Raw genomic sequence first — 17,431 nt, forward strand, 5'->3', positions numbered from 1 at the left:
GAGATTACACAGGACCTGGGGCTGTCCGTCTGCCTTGCCTGGCGTCCTCATAAACCCCTCTGACTCTGTCCTGAGCCCTGCCTTGATCCCTGATTCTTTCCAATTATCCCCCGGGTCTCGAGAGCAAAGGTGGTAGTGGACCCAACAGGAACCTCAGAGTTGTTGTTGGGTGGCCCAATTGGCTGCCAAGCCGTTGTGTTGCCAGGTGTGAAGTTGGGAAGAAGGGTCTATGCAGGCAGTGACCCAGTTGCAAGCAACGGTTGAGCTGAGGACCAAGTAGAATGGGAGTTTGAGTGACAATATGTTTGTGCCTCTGTTTCAGTCTTTTCTGAACATTTGCTCAGTGAACAGATACCTTTTCGGCTCATTAATTAATGCCCAGTTTGTTTTCTCCTGCACTGCAATTCCCTGGCTCAGCTCCTGCTCTGACTTTGGCCTCCGTGCCTGGTGGTGGTAATGGGCTGAATGGTAATGTTTGTAACAAATTTCTTTACTGGTTACTTCCTAACATACAAATGAAGTCCAGGATGTACACCATATACAATCCTCAAGCAAGGTATATAACCTATTTAATTAAATCCAACCTATTTAATTAAATCCAATCCTTTCTTAATACATTCTTGGTTGAGTTCATATATTACACAGTCCTCAAATGTGGTTAAGGAAAGCTCCCCGGAAGAAATATATCTGGAAATCTGCATTCAATTTCCTGTATCTTTCATTATTTCCCTTGCATTTTGCTTGCTTTCTCTTCCCCACTATTTGTAAGACCTCGTTGGACAGCCACTTTGCTTTTTTGCATTTCCTTTTTCATTAGGATGGCTTTCATTGCTGCCTCCTGTATAATGTTACAAGCCTCCATCCATAGTTCTTCAGGCACTCTGTCCACCAAATCTAAATCCTTAAACCTGCTCCTCACTTCCACTGTGTATTCATAAGGGATTTGATTTAGATTGTATCTTACTAGCCCAGTGGTTTTTCCTACTTTCTTCAGTTTAAGCTTCAATTTTGCTATAAGAAGCTGATGAATCATAGAATTGGAAGAGACCACAAGGGCCATCGAGTCCAACCCCCTGCCAAGCAGGAAACACCATCAGAGCACTCCTGACATATGGTTGTCAAGCCTCTGCTTAAAGACCTCCAAAGAAGGAGACTCCACCACACTCCTTGGCAGCAAATTCCACTGTCGAACAGCTCTTACTGTCAGGAAGTTCTTCCTAATGTTTAGGTGGAATCTTCTTTCTTGTAGTTTGGAACCATTGCTCCGTGTCCGCTTCTCTGGAGCAGCAGAAAACAACCTTTCTCCCTCCTCTATGTGACATCCTCTTATATATTTGAACATGGCTATCATATCACCCCTGATCTGAGCCACAGTCAGCTCCAGGTCTTGTTTTTGCTGACCGTATAGAGCTTCTCCATCTTTGGCTGCAGAGAATATAATCAATCTGATTTCGATGCTGCCCATCTGCTGATGTCCATGTGTAGAGTCGTTTTTGTGTTGTTGGAAAAGAGTGTTTGTGATGAGCAGCTGGACCCTAGATGGTATTAATGAGCAAGATGGCTGCCCAGCACTGCTTGGTTGAGAAATCCCCCTCCGCCTTAGTACCATTGACACGGGTGGCACTGTGGTCTAAACCACTGAGCCTCTTGGGCTTGCCAGTCAGAAGGTCAGTGGTTTAAATCCGCGTGACAGGGTAAGCTCCCATAGCTCTGTCCCAGCTTCTGCCGACCTAGCAGTTCGGAAGCACACCAGTGCAAGTAGATAACTAGGTACCGCTCTGGCGGGAAGGTAAATGGCATTTCCGTGCACTCTAGCACTTGTCACTGTGTCCCGTTGTGCCTTCTCGGTAGTGGCACCCTCCCTGTGGAACACCCTCCCTTCAGATGTCAAGGAAACCCCATAGTCGCCTTTGACTGAACTTAACCTTCCAGGGGTTCTTTACCTATATGAAAAGGCTCTCAAAATTCCAGTTAGTCAGAAGCAGAGCACGAGTTAGCATTGATGCAACTGCATAAAAAAAGGTCTAATGAGATTTTAGGCTCCATGAATAGGACCATAGTTTCCAAGTCACTGGAAGTAATAGATCCCCTTTATTCTTCACCGGTCCAATTTTCTATGGAGTACTATGTCTAGTTCTGGGTGCTGCACTTTAACAAAGATATAGACAAATTGGAATTGATTCAGAGGAGGGCAACTAAGATGGTCAATGATATGGAAAACCAGCCCTATGAGGAAAGGTTGAAAGATTTAGGATATTTAGCTTGGAGGAGAGAAAATAGAGGACTAACATATAACACTTTTCTAATCCCTGAAGGGCTATAATGTAGAAACGGACAAAAGTTTATCCTCTACAGCTTGAAGGTCAAGACTAGATGTAATAGGCTTAAATATCAGAGAGTAGATTTGGCCTGAATGTTAGGAGCAACTTATTGATGAGAAAGAGCAGTTTGAAAATGGAACCAATTGGCTAGGGAACTGTTGGGATCTCCCTAACTGGAGGTCTCCAAACAGAAGATGTTCTCTCTTGTTATGGATTTCCTGAACTGAAGTTACTGGAGTTAGACTAGATCAACCTTCGCCAACTTGGTGTTGTCTAGATCAGTGTTCCCCAACCTTGGGCCTCCAGCTGTTTTTGGACTACAATTCCCATCATCCCTGACCACTGGTCTTGCTAGCCAGGGATGATGGGAGTTGTAGTCCAAAAACAGCTGGAGGCCCAAGTTTGGGGAACACTGGTCTAGATGGTTTGGACTCCAACTCCCATCAGCCCCAACCATCACTGTTGTTTCAGAGTTGAGGACTAAGAGAGAGGGAAGAATCATCCAGAAGTCATCTACTTGTGTGACCAATGTTAGTGTGGAAGCCCTAAACTCAGGTTTATTATTATTTTTTTGCTGCAGTATACTAGCAATCTTTAGCATACTTCCTGTATTCTGGCACCAGCAGCTGTTGTGTGTGTGTGTGTGTGTGTGTGTGTGTGTTCGTGTTCCATGTGAATGGAGACCCATGCCAGTGCAGAGTCTTGCCCATATGATCACATCCACAGGCAAAAATAATATTTCTATATTTAAATCGTTAACCTACCACATCTTATGCTCATTAGATTGTCTCCAAACAAAAGCCTAGCTATAAAAGATGAACTATCATGGATCAGAGGTATAACATGGAGAAATTATGCAGAGGATAATTAAGTCTTTCTAGACACAATTATTACTTTGGCAGCATGTGTGAAAGACTTGGAGTCACCTATTGATTCTAATTATTAAAAGTAACTGAATCACTGATTTTTTCTAAAATTGGCTTCTGGTAATGGGGATTAATATGAAATTAAGCCATTATATTGAAAAGAAAAGAAATTGACCCCCATCTGTGCATAGCATCAGAATCTTTGATTTTAAAAAAATCACTGTTGAATTTTTTATCACTTGTAGTCACTTGTAGCATTGAGGACTTTGCTGAAAATGATAGTCAGATCTGTGAACTAATGAGATTTAGGTGATTTTTGTTGGTGGTAGGATTTGGGGACGATGCTTTCACTGTATTGTTTGACAACGAGGCCGATCAGCTCTCTTCAAATTTCAGACAGTGCCTTGTTAGGAGTGTTCCAACAGACCTTGCGTTTTTATAAGGCTTATAAATAGCTGTTTGTTTCACCACCTGTGGCAAGAAAATATTCCTCCAATCTCACCTTTCCTTAAAAAAATAATAATGTGTGTGTGTGTGTGTGTGTGTGTGTTCATTGACTGGGGAAGCTTCTGAACCCTTTAAGATTATTTGATCCACTCTTATGGCCTTAAGTCATGTGCATCTCTCTATGTGTAGATCTGCGCCCTGCCCCTTATATATAAGACCTGCAGTCTCACAAGACTATACAACATGATTCCAGGGGTTCTGAAAAGCATCATTGGAAGTGAGGTGTTTGGGGTGAGAAGCTGATAGACAATCCAGAACTGTTCCAGTGGAATTTGACAAGAGAAGGAATAACATGATTTGAAACTTAACTCTTACGTTAAGTACTGAAGCAAACCATCTCCCTGTTTTACTGTGAGAGCATTAACTTTGTGCTAAGTAGTAAAAATGCAGTGAAACCTGTGTGGATAAAGGTGTCAAGTCTTATTCATGAGTCTTTCAGATCTTGAAGAAGAAACACATTACCATCCCTGTTTTTCGCCCAAAGTACATACAGTGGTACCTCAGGTTACATACGCTTCAGGTTACAGACTTCGCTAACCCAGAAATAGTACCTCGGGTTAAGAACTTTGCTTCAGGATGAGAACAGAAATCGTGCTCTGGCGGCGCGGCAGCAGCAGGAGGCCCCATTAGCTAAAGTGGTGCTTCAGGTTAAGAACAGTTTCAGGTTAAGAACGGACCTCTGGAACGAATTAAGTACTTAACCCGAGGTACCACTGTACAGTCATACCTCGAGCTGAATGCGCTTCGGGTTGAGCGCGTTCGAGTTGCGCTCCGCGGCAACCCGGAAATAACGGAGTGCGTTACTTCCGGGTTTCGCCGCTTGCGCATGCGCAGACACTCAAAATGACGTCATGCGCGGAAGTGGCGAAACGTGGCATGCCATCGCACCGTCCCATCTTGCGTTCCGTTTGGGATGCGAACGGGACTCCGGAATGGATCCCGTTCACATCCTGAGGTACCACTGTACATAAGTACAAAATTTTAAATGGAACCAAGAACTCTTATTTAGAGGATGGGTTCTCATTCTAGTCTCATGTTGGGTCATAGCGGCAGGTGGGGTTGTGGGTGAGGAAGAGGAAGAGGAAGAAGGGAGGCAGGAGGAACCATGGGGATTGCATAGTGGAAGGTGAGAATGTCACACAGGCAGCTCATGGGGCAGGAAACATTTAATAATCCCACCAGGGAAGAATGGCAGATGAAACTGATGGACTATATGGAAATGGCGGAAATGACTGGCAGAATCCGAGACCAGGGAGAAGAGTCGGTGGAGGAAGATTGGAAGAAATTTAAAGAATATCTACAGAAACATTGTAAAATTAATGAATGTTAGAAAGATGCTGGAATGAACTTACATGGTCTTAACAGAAAGGTTATAAAGAATTATGCTAAAATGGATTGTGAACGGGTTAAAGTGTAATATTTAAGGTTAAATTGCGTTAAGATAAATTATAGAACAAAATTTGTGGAAGAGGGAAAGGACTTGCTGAAACAATTATGAATTAAGAATACAAAAAGGGAGGCGCAAGGAAGTCATGGAAATAAGTAAATGAAAGATAAATATATGGAAATATTGGATGTTGTTTTTAAATGTTATTGTTTAGCTGTATTTTTCTTTATTTTTGAAGTATTGTAATCTTTTTTATTACTACTGTTTGTTCTTCTTTTTTCTTTTTTCTTTTTTTCTTTTTTTCTTTTTCTAATTGTTAAACTTTAAACTTTAATAAATATCTTTTTTAAAAAAGGAAACATTTAATAATCTAGGGAGAAGAACATTTTTTAAAAAAGATGCTTGGAAAAGACAATCTGTTTTAGAGTTGCAAAATGAATCTGCCAGCTCCCAGACTCTCTAGAAAGGCCTGCTATGGAAATAAGGGAGTGCTTTACCAGGCTATGCTATGATGTGTGGGTGGCCTGAGTCATGGTGACTTGTCCAAAGCCAACCTAGAGAGCTTTGTGGCTGAATCAGGATTTGAACCCAGATCTTCCAGATCTAATATGCTACTTCACAGTCCTCTTGTGTGAAGAGGGACAGAGTAGACTATTTTCAGGCTTGAATGTTGTGGGAAAGGGTAGAGAGGGCTTGGGGTTTGTTTCTCTGTGCTTTACTACAATGTCTTCCCATCTTCTGATGCATATTTAGCGACCAAACCTTCAGGACAGGCATTGTATATTTTATGTTTGTGGAATGTAACGTTACTTCTCCTAAATCCTTGGAATAGGCTGCAGGATTGCTGAACTGACCATCCCATAGACACTACTTCCATTCACTGTATCTGTGTGACAAAATAGGCTCCAACGTGGACTAGTGTGTGATTATAAATACCCAATCACCATGAAATTTGCTTTTAATTATTAAATCTAGAGATGGAAAACTCTCTAATGCAGTTAATAATTCTTCCTATGCAGTACTTCTAATTTCTATTAGAAATGGGCCCTGTCAAACAAAATTATAGCACTAATAATACTTTATTTATATATAGTCTGAAAAGTACCTGGTATGGAATACAGCATAATCAGGAAATTATATAATATAAATCAATAAAAAGTACAAATGCAACTAGCAGTCCATTTGTGAAAGCAATAACAAGGAACATAAAATGTGGCTAACACATAAAAACAAAACAACAACTCAACAGCGGCAAGGGTAAAAGTGGAAGCAATAAAATGGGATGTTTTAATGTTTTAAATGCCTGCTGAAATAAAGGGTCTTCAAACTACTTTATCTGCGCATAACTTACCCTAATTGGAATTTTACAAAATTATACTTAGGCTGTTGTGGGTTTTTTTGTTACCTCTTTACAACTCAGACGCTTTGTAAAACTAAAGCATGGAGTGATGGGTGTTTGGCTCCACAGCTGTGATTCCACACAAAAAATGTGGTCCAATTTAAGCTGGAGGACCAGGTGGTATGAGATCCAACGGAAGATGGCTGCTGGTCATCCAGAGGCTGCAGGACCTTGGATAGCTCCAAGTCTGTTATCTTGGCTGTGTTCTTATATACTTCGCTACGCCCCACATCATCAGACTGTGGGTTGCCTCTTAGGGCTTGGAACCTGGCACTTTTTGGGGGGGCGGGGCTCCAATGTTCGGGGTTGTTTGTATGATGGGCCTCTGTTTGATAGCTTGGACATGCAGGGATGCTTGAGGAATTCTGACGTGAATAGGCCTGATCCCCAAATCCTGAATTTCACAGTTCTCCAGATTTTGTAGGGCAGTGAAGCGGCCAACCTCAGATAGTGGATTTGGAGCAGTGTTTGATGATCTCCTTCTTTTGCTGTTGTTGTTTTGTCGTTTAGTCGTGTCCGACTCTTCGTGACCCCCCAGACCAGAGCACACCAGGCCCTCCTGTCTTCCACTGCCTCCCGCACTTTGGTCAACCTCATGCTGGTAGCTTCGAGAACACTGTCCCACCATCTCGTCCTCTGTCATCCCCTTCTCCTTGTGCCTTCCATCTTTCCCAGCATCAGGGTCTTTTCCAGGGAGTCTTCTCTTCTCATGAGGTGGCCAAAGTGTTGGAGCCTCAGCTTCAGGATCTGTCCTTCCAGTGAGCACCCAGGGCTGATTTCCTTCAGAATGGAGAGGTTTGATCTTCTTGCAGCCCATGGGACTCTCAAGAGTCTCCTCCAGCACCATAATTCAAAAGCATCCATTCTTTGGCGATCAGCCTTCTTTAGGGATCTCCTTCTACCGGTCCACAATAGAAAGTGTCCCTTCATACTGCATCATGGTGTGGTACGCTGGTTTGACATCAGTGGATAGGAAGTGCCTACAGAGGGTGGTAAATACTGCACAAGATATTATGGGCCGTCCTGTGAATCTGCTGGATGACATCACGGAAGAATGTTGCCTCCAGACAGTGAGGAAAATTCTCAGGGATGATTCACACCCTGGCCGGCACTTTCTTGATTTCCTGTCCTTGGGCAGAAGATATAGAAACATGATTAGTCACACCAACAGGGTAAAGAACAGCTTCCATCCTGGGCTGTTAGGCTGCTGAATGAAAAGATAACAACAGTGCAACTGACTTTCGGGTTTGATGGGTATGCATCAGTAAACGAGGGGAATTAAGACCAAGAGAGCTGAGTGGAGGGTGCTCGTGTAATCTCACTGTATACAAGTTGTACAAGTGACAATAAAGTATTACAATTTCAATTTCAGTCTAGTGCACAGCAAAACTGAAGACTAATTTAACCGATGGAGCATGGTTTAGCCAGGAATCTCCCCACTGAAATGAACCAGAGTTGTGCAAGCATAGGAAATCGTCCTGGTGGATTGTGAAAGAGAAGGTTCGGCATTTATTTTCTTCTTTGCACAGCCCTGGTGTGAGGCTCTGAGAATCAGCTATGCCGCATTGCCTCGTAACTTTTCCCAAATGGTCTAAAAGCTGAGAGGCAACTGAACCTCTCTTACTGCCTTACGGATGCTCCCGGATTTCCCATCTGCAGCTCTTGGTGATTGCTGAGCAAAGCTTCCATTTTATCACGCACAGCCTTTGAAGCGCACTATTGTTCAGCGAGGCGAGATCATCCGAGTGTGACACCGCAGCCACTTAATAGCGTGGAAAGTTCAAGTTGAGTGTTTACAGTGCTTCCTTTTCCCTTTCTCAAGGCATATCCTTCATATCCAAACCCGCTACCTCCTCTCACCCCCTTTGACTGACACACGGGCCATTGAGTGATGGCGCGACCTCTGTTGTGTTGCTATTTACACTTCGTCTGAAGTAATTTCCTTTGCCGGCGACTGCTTTCACAGCAGAGATGCGATAGGAGAGTCACCAAGTTGTGGTGGACAGGTTGCTGGAGGTTGCTCAACAGTAGGGGCCTCTTAGGATTGTCCTGCTGGAATTCTTGCTCCTCTGGGTATTTGGCAGTTTCTAAGCAAAAATAGCACTGGACCACTTCTACTGTATGTCTTTTCTATTATATTCCACCTCGCTCTGTTTTTAGTTGTGTGTTGTCTATCCATTCCCATCGTGTCTGCGGTGCAAAGCTGCTGTAATAAAATAAGTTTCTTTTTTTATTATTATTAGCAATTTCAACATAACAAATTATCAAAACATATCATATTCATTATTTTTCCCCTTTTCCCCCATCCCCCTTCAAACCCTCCCTCAGCTCCTCTCTCTGATTTCTCAGCACATATTATTCTCTGCATGTTACAAAATTTTACACATCCTTGCATTATCTATCTAACATGTTATCAACCAATAAATATGTGTATGTTTATTCAAAACCTGCCAAGGAGTCCAGTTTATTTTGTTGTCTTTTTAGATAATTTGTAAAAAGCTCCCATTCTTCCTTAAAGCCACAGTTGTCCTTCTCCCGCAATTTGTATGTCAGTTTAGTCATCTCTGCATAACTCATCAATTTTTCTTGCCACTGTTCTTTCGTTGGGATTTCCTCATTCTTCCATCCTTGTGCTGTCAAGACTCTTGCTGCTGTTGTAGCATACATAAATAAATTCTTTGTTTTTCTTGGCAGGTCTTGTCCTACAATCCCTAACAAAAATGCTTCTGGTTTTTTTTTTACAAATGTCATTTTAAACATTTTTTTCAGTTCATTGTATATCATTTCCCAATAATTTTTAAGTAATAAAATAAGTTTCAAGCCTGCATCTGCTTTGGTGGGCTCTTGCCACAATAAAATGTGTTCAGGCTTTAAGGTGTCCCGAGTTTATTTTCTGTGTTTGTTCCATTGGACTGGCACAGCCCCTCTCCTAGATTTTACAGTGGTGCCTCGCAAGACGAAAATAATCCGTTCCGCGAGTCTCTTCGTCTAGCGGCAACCCTATTAGTGGCTTAGCGGATTAGTGCTCTTAGCGGCTTAGCGGCTATTAAAGGCTTAGCGGCTTAGCGGCTAAGAGGCTATTAGTGGCTTAGCGGTTTAGAAAAAGGGGGGGGGGAGCGAAAAAACTCGCAAGACTCGCAAGACGTTTTCGTCTTGCAAAGCAAGCCCATAGGGAAATTCGTCTTGCGAAGCACCTCCAAAACGGAAAACCCTTTCGTCTAGCGGGTTTTTCGTCTTGCGAGGCATTCGTCTTGCGGGGCACCACTGTACTTGTCTTTCTGACTTGTTTCTTCTCCCTGCCTCTCCAGTGCCAATGTGAAGTTGAAATATGTATTTGACTAGGTAGAAGTATTGCAGAAACTATTTCAAGCAGACCCCATTTGGTGGAAACCTAGATTTTTGCATAAGCAACATAATAATCAGTTACTGAACTGAGAAACAAAATGTTTTCAGTGCAACTGCTTGTCCACACTTATAAAACAAAAATGATTTTGTAAATCCCGCTTTTCAATGGGTGACGTGGTCGCATGGTCTAGTGAAACCAGTGCAGCAAATGAACTTAGCATCTAAAGACCTGTATGGAATGAGCAAGGAATAGATTTGGATCTCCTAGTGCAGTGCTCTTCAACCTTGGACTACAACTCCCATCATTCACGAGCTGGTTACGGATGATGAGAGTTGTAGTCCATCAACGTCTGGAGACCCAAGTTTGAAGATCACCCTGCTGTAGACCACTTAGTGATTTGCAGTAGGTGGTTAAAATAGGGGTGGCTAACCTTTTTGGGGCTAAGGACTACATTGACCCCAAGATCTACCCTTCTGGGGGCTGCGTGGTCAAAGTGGGCATAGCCAAAATGTAAAAGTGGGTGTTGCCATTTTGGGGTGGGCTTAGAAGATGGCATATTTGGAGTTGGGAGATTGAGAGCTCAAAAACAGGGAGGCGGGGTGAAGGGAGGAGTAGAAGAAGTGAACTCAAGCGCCAGTTCTTATAATGACTACTTTGGATGGGAACAGTGGAAAGCCACTGTTCTGCAGTCTGGCAGTCCTGCCTCTCAGGTTGCAATGGCTGCCAATAGATCAGTTCTGGAACCAAATGGAAATGAGTTTGAATTACAGTAGTCGAGGTACATCTCCAGGTCTTCACGCATCCTGGCCAGCACAGCAAATAAGTGGTCTGATTACATAGTACTTGTAAATATTATCTGGTGAGGCTTGCAGCAAGAGGACATCCCTGCTGTGTTGCCTGTCATTGTACCCTGATGGTGTGCTGAACCCCTCTCCAACCTCGTAGCCGCTTGCTGGAATTGCTGGGTGTTCATAATTCTCAGACTTGGTTCACTGTCTCTATCATGGTAGGTTTCTTTTTCTTTTTCTACTTTATTTTCAATGCAAAATTTCAACATAAAATATAAACAAAATAATACATTAGTCAAAAAATCAAAGAAAGAAAAAAAAGAACAACCACAAAAACGTAAACAAACATACATATACTTTGACTCCCTCCCATCCTTTTGAGACTTCAACTTTTCATTTTATCTTAATTGTTGTGTTATATATATATTATGTTATTTCTAGCTTTAGACCTTTTATAACCATTTCTTCATTCCCTTGACCTTGCAAACTTCATTTATTACATACTGATATGTTAATTCCAGAACAATGTTTTTTCATATACTCTTTAACACAATCCCATTATTTTATTAATTGTTTATCTGATTGTCCTCTTAAGACTGCCATTAACCTTGCCAAATCTATGTATTATGGTAGATTTCATGAGCCCATGAGCTGAGGATTGGAGGTCCACCATGCAGACCTATGACAATGGCACTTTGTACTTTATGCAAGTTTTAGCTTTCCTGGAATCTCATCTCAAGAAATTTGGAGGAATTGTAATTGCGGGTGGATAGGAGTTTCTTAACTGTCAATTTTGGGAGGAGGGTGTGTGTCTGTTAAATTACTTTAGCATTGCGTTTGTAGCATAGAAGTATCCATGATATTTCCCTTTGAAGTTATTCCTTTTTAAATCAAAAGACTCTTATCTCCAGCATTAAAAGATTCTATCTGTGAAGCACTCTGGTGGAGAATTTTAAATTCACACCAGTCAGGAAATTGAGACTTATGGTCCCTGCGGCAAAAGTAACGGCCACAGTGCATATATATAATACGGTGTAAACTTAATGGCTCTATAAATACAGTAGCAAAAAAATACTGCAGACGGGCAGGAGTGCCAAGCTGCAAAGGCTGAGAGGACCATAAACTTGGCATGTGTGACATGTAAATCTTCAGCTGCAACGTTGTGTGCCGGATGAGACTCACAGACAGGGAACACACATTCTTCCATTTGCAAGGGGAGGCTTTTGCAAATATTCATTAATTTGGACTGTTGGAGTCTCTTTCCCGGCCATCCTCTCCACCCCCAAGTTCTTTGCTTTTTTATAGCCTCCATCTTCTCGCTCTTTAAAGGTAAAAGTAAAGGTACCCCTGCCCGTACGGGCCAGTCGTGTCCAACTCTAGGGTTGTGCGCTCATCTCACTCTAGAGGCCGGGGGCCAGCGCTGTCCGGAGACACTTCCAGGTCACGTGGCCAGCATGACGAAGCTGCTCTGGCGAGCCAGCACCAGCGCAGCACACGGAAAAGCCGTTTACCTTCCTGCTATAAAGCGGTACCTATTTATCTACTTGCACTTGAGGGTGCTTTCGAACTGCTAGGTGGGCAGGAGCTGGGACCGAACGCCGGGAGCTCACCCCGCTGCGGGGATTCGAACCGCCAACCATGCGATCGGCAAATCCTAGGTGCTGAGGTTTTACCCACAGCGCCACCCGCCTCCCATTCTCCCTCTTTAAAGAGCCGCTAATACAATGCTAACTTAGAAGTGGCAGGAAAGCTAATTAATTAAGCACTAATTGTCAAGCCAATTGTTGCTAGGCTTAACATTTGACTTGTTTACTATCTGGAGATAAAAAGGAAAAGAACTAATGATCTAACAAATTGCTCATCGCTCATAAATGTCCACATTGTTGCATGTATGAATGATTATTTTATAAAGTAAGCATCCTTTTTTCCCCTTTTCCTTTTAAATGCAATCCAGAAGTGGTGTAAATGTGATGGGTATGATGTTTAAAATTGTCTAGGTAGCCGTGGAGACAAATGGTTTGCCTAATAAAGCTTAATGACTGATTTTTCCCTCCACTAATCAGAGCTAAGAATGTGCTTCATTAAGATAATTAACTGAGTAGTTGCTTAACTGTCAGTCCTAGACACAAATTCCCAGGTTCCTTGCTTTTCTCTAAATAAAAGCCAGAGAAAAGAAAGATCCTGGCTCCCTTTAATCATCTTTATTAGTAAGATGATGGGCAAAAGGGTTATTAATTTTTTTAAAAGGCAGCTCTCTGCCTGGAGCTGCGACATTTCAGATAGTACGGAACATACTGTTGGTGTGCACGCCAGAAAGAATATTTTAGTTCATATGTTGGTCTGGCAACAGAGAGATAAATTTGAAGCTAGCTTTTTGTTATGAAGAGCTGAGCTGCATCCAGCCAGACATTTAACACAAGTAGGCCATCAAACCTCGGCACTTCCTCAGTGCTGCCAAAGCTTGAACTATAGAGCAGAGCCCAAAGCTCCACTCAGGATGCTCCCTGGATAGTTGGTTTAAATATATCTGGAAATCTGCATCTTTATGTGATTTGATTATTTGTTCCACTTGTACATTCTCCGCCCCTCCCCAAGCTCAGGGTGGCATAGATACTGTTCTGACTTTTTAACCATAGTTCTAGTTACAGGTAGGTAGCCATGTTGGTCTGCCGTAAAAACAAAATAAAAATATATAATATAATATAAATATCTGAAGAAGTGGTATCTAAATAAGTGTGCATGCACACAAAAGCTCATACCAATAACAAACGTAATTGGTCTCTAAGGTGCTTCTGGAAGGATTTTTTTTATTTTGTTTCTTTTCACCATAGTTAGCCAATTTGGGGATCATTCTGTTTGCTTGAGAGCTCAACTCCCTTCCGCGGTGTGTTGCATCTATGTTGCAGCCATGTTTATCACTTCCCAGATTCTTTCCTAACAATGGCTTGCCAGTGGGATTGTGGAGCGCTGAAACCATGATGCGTGACAGAATTTCCACCGGTCTCTATTTTCCCATGGATATTTTAGAGTAATAACTGGTGTAAGTGAAGGCACCAGGTGAGTCTCCCTGGGGAGAATGTTCCACAAATGGGGAGCCACCTGTTCTAGTGTTGCCGCCCTCCAGACCTCTAGTGCAGGGGGCAAACAAAGAAGGGTCTCAGGTGATGATGACAGGTCTGCCCGGGTCCCCATCGTTCTGCCTGGACACTGAGGTCCAGCTCTGAGGGCCTTCTGGTGGTTCCCTCGCTGCAAGAAGCCAAGTTACAGGGAACCAGGCAGAGGGCCTTCTCGGTGGTGGCATCTGCCCTGTGGAACGCCCTCCCACCAGACGTCAAAGAGAAAAACAACTACCAGGCTTTTAGAAGACATCTGAAGGCAGCCCTGTTTAGGGAAGCTTTTAATGTTGAATAGACTATTGTATTTTAATATTCTGTTGGAAGCCGCCCAAAGTGGTTGAGGAAACCCAGCCAGGTGGGTGGGGTATAAACAACAACAACAACAACAACAACAACAACAACAACAATTTATATTGGGGGAGGCAGTCCTGGAGGTATTGCGGTTCTGAGCTTCGTTAGGCTTCATTAGGTTTCATTAGGTCAAAACGAGCACTTTGAACTGGGGCCAGAAACTAATTGGTAGCCAGTTCAGTCAGGTCAGTATCAGTGTAATATGCTCAAATTGTCTTGTCTTGTTTTTAATACTGATTGGGAGCCGCCCAGAGTGGCTGGGGAAACTCAGCCAGATGGGCGGGGTATAAATAATAAATTATTATTATTATATTATTATTATTGTCCCAGTGAAAAAGTTGGCCGCCAAATTCTGCACCAGCTGAAGTTTCCGAACAATCTTCAGAGGCAGTCCCACATATAGCACACTGCAGTAGTTGCGTATCACAGCTGTCCAGAACCTCAAGCCCAGCGCTCCAGCTGCTACACAACAATAATAGTGTAATGAATGTTGCTTTATGATATGGGTATGATTTATTTCCCGAGAAATGAATCTTATACTCAGTGTACTACATGCACCTGTGGCCCAAACATTGTGGGGTTTTTTGGCCTCAACTCCCTGATCTGTCCTTTGGCTTGGACTCCCCCTGGTGGAAGAGGGGAATTGTTCTTTCTGATTTCTCCCAAGTACCATTTCATCGCAGTACTGAAAAACGCGTTTCTTGCAATTCTTTCGCTGTAATTAGGAGGACAGGTAAGTCATCCGTGAGAATAATTTAAGAGAATTAAGTGAAGGCTCCAAAACTTGAATAACTGAGTAAGCTGTTGTCTTTTCGTAAATACTTACCTTTGCAGCTCTATGTCATGAATCGTAAACATAGTCTTTGCCATCCTAATGTGAGGGTGGGAAATATTTTTCAGTATTCAGTTTTCCCCCTTTCTCTTTCAGAGTTTTCACGTCTTCCACAATGAATCCAGTTTACAGCCCCGTTCAACCTGGGGCTCCTTATGGAAACCCTAAGAACATGGCCTATACAGGTAAGGTTGCTTCTATTACCATGCTCAGAGGCCTAGTTCCCATGCAGGTCATGTGCCTTTTTATGGGATGTACCATTTCAGATGGAAGGTGGGGCTAATCAAACAATGCTCTTTAATACCCCCACCTCCACTCTCTGCATGTAGAAAGCTAGATCCGGGATGGCAGGTCTTAGCTGGGTTTTAGCCTTGTGATGTTCTCTCTGTGTGTGTGTTTTGCTTTGTACATTTGTTCCTGAGAGCAGCTCCTATTGGGAGCTTGAAGTGGTATAGTTCAGATGCAGGTTTTCCATGCAGCAGTGTGTGTACCAGGCAGCTGGTTAATTCAGATAAGTTGAACCCTTCCAAGAAGTGCGTTGCTATAACCAAGTTTTGTTGTTCTTCTGGGATCTTGTTGTTACCCCTGGAGTTTCCTTCAGTGCACCAGCTTTTGTTTGATAAGATTTCTCTCCTCAGGCATGTTCTAATGTGATACTTCAATTTGTGCTTAACCTTTGGTATGTCTACCCTATGGGATCTCATCACTTATCTTCAGTCTGCACGCCTAAAAAAAGTCAGTGGTTTCTCTCTCTGCTGATGGCTGCTTCCTTCTGCATAAATAACTCTCTGTAGGTTACAGTGATGAACTTTGCCATGAATTACCACTGATGTAACCTGTGAATATTGCACAAGAAAACTCATCCTTATGTTAGCAATTACATCTGCTGAAAATACAAAATGAAAAAAAGAGAGGCCCCAATCCAGTTATTTATTGTTGATGGTTTCTTGTTTTAGTTGCATGCCCGTGCCTCTCAACTTTATAAAGATTTCCTCATTAGGGTTCCTTAGTGAAAAACACAGATAAAATTTCCCTATAATTATTGGAAGTTTATGTTCTGCAACTGTATTGATGAATCAGCAGCTAGATTTGGAATATATGACTTTTTCTTCTTCTTCTTCTTCTTCTTCTTCTTCTTCTTCTTCTTCTTCTTCTTCTTTTCCTTTTCCTTTTCCTTTTCCTTTTCCTTTTCCTTTTCCTTTTCCTTTTCCTTTTCCTTTTCCTTTTTCTTGTTCTTTTTCTACTGTGCCCTGTCAGCAACAGTAGACTTAGTAGCAGGGCAACACTAGTCACTCTTGGAAGAAACTGTTTTTCCAAATCCCTTTTGGTTCCAATTCAGGCCTGGTTGGGGGAGGAAAACTGTCTGGGTTGTTCTGTGGGGTGACGTTTGCTGAGAGAAAGATAAGGGATATGCGACCCTGACGATTCTGTTAGACCGGGGGTCAGCAACCTCAGGCCGATGGGCCTCAAGCAGTCTACGGGGGTCGTTTAACCACCCCACGAGCCGCTCCCAAACCGAACCGAGCCGCCCGCTCGACGAGTCCCCGTCCGCTACGCTAAAGTGGCGCGGGAACTCGCTTCTGCGATGCCGGAAATCGCATCTGTGCAGACGCCGGAAATTGAGGGCACGGGTGCTTATGTGCGCCCGCAATCCGGCCCACGGAGGAATCTCCACTGGAGTGAACTGGCCCAGGCAAGGTAAACCTCTGCTGACCCCCGTGTTAGACCTTTTGATACATTTGGCTACGGTATCCTTCTGGATAGGCTGTCCAGCTTAGGTGTGGGAGGTGGTTTTTGGCAGCGATTCTCTTCCTACTTGGATGGCTGTTTCCTGAAGGTGGTGCTGGGAGCTTACTGCTCAGCCTCTTGGCTGTCATACAGCCCTTACTGTCGGAAAATTATTCCTGGTTTTTACTCAGAATCTCCTGTTTTGTAACTTGAATCCATTGGTACTGGTTCTACCCTCCAGAGCAGGAAAAAACAAGCTTGTTCCATCTTCTATGTAGCTTTTTATTTGTTGTTGTTGTTGTTGTTGTTGTTGTCATCTACTTATCATCATCTACTTATTTAGGGTAAGCCACCCAGAGAACTTGATGTTATGGAATGGCATACACATACCATAAATAGGTACAGTGGTACCTTGGTTCCCAAATGGCTGAGTTGTCGAATAAATCAGCTCCTGAACGCCGCAAACCTGGAAGTAAGTGTTCCGGTTTGTGAACGTTTTTCGGAAGCCAAATGTCTGACACGGCTTCCGATTAGTGCAGGAAGCTCCTGCAGCCAATCAGAAGCTGCACCTTGGTTTTTGAACGGTTTCGGGAGTCGAACGGACTCCCAGAACAGATTAAGTTCGAGAACCCAAGGTACCACTGTAATGGAAAATGGGGCCAGTATCTATTTGTCCTAGATCTTTTTGTCACTTTTCAGACAGGAGTGATGCTCAATTGTTCTGGGATCCTGTTCTGGGATGCACCAGTTGCCACAATATAACAGGCTATTGTAAGTCTACAACTACCAT

At 43.0% G+C, this 17,431-nt stretch overlaps 1 protein-coding gene across 5 annotated transcripts in view; it reads left to right on the forward strand.

Moving 5' to 3' along the window:
* The window catches only part of FAM168A (family with sequence similarity 168 member A), a 175,761-nt gene that overhangs the window by 53,770 nt on the left and 104,560 nt on the right, over window positions 1-17,431 (forward strand). For all 5 annotated transcript variants that reach the window (XM_081860773.1, XM_081860775.1, XM_081860776.1 and 2 more), the window contains exon 3: window positions 15,010-15,098. In XM_081860773.1, the coding sequence (XP_081716899.1) occupies window positions 15,029-15,098 (70 nt within the window). In that variant the 5' untranslated portion in view covers window positions 15,010-15,028. The remainder of the gene's footprint in view (window positions 1-15,009; window positions 15,099-17,431) is intronic.

The sequence above is a fragment of the Podarcis erhardii genome (genome assembly GCF_964252035.2).
Source record: "Podarcis erhardii genome assembly, chromosome: 4".
Classification (NCBI taxonomy): Eukaryota; Metazoa; Chordata; class Lepidosauria; order Squamata; family Lacertidae; genus Podarcis; species Podarcis erhardii.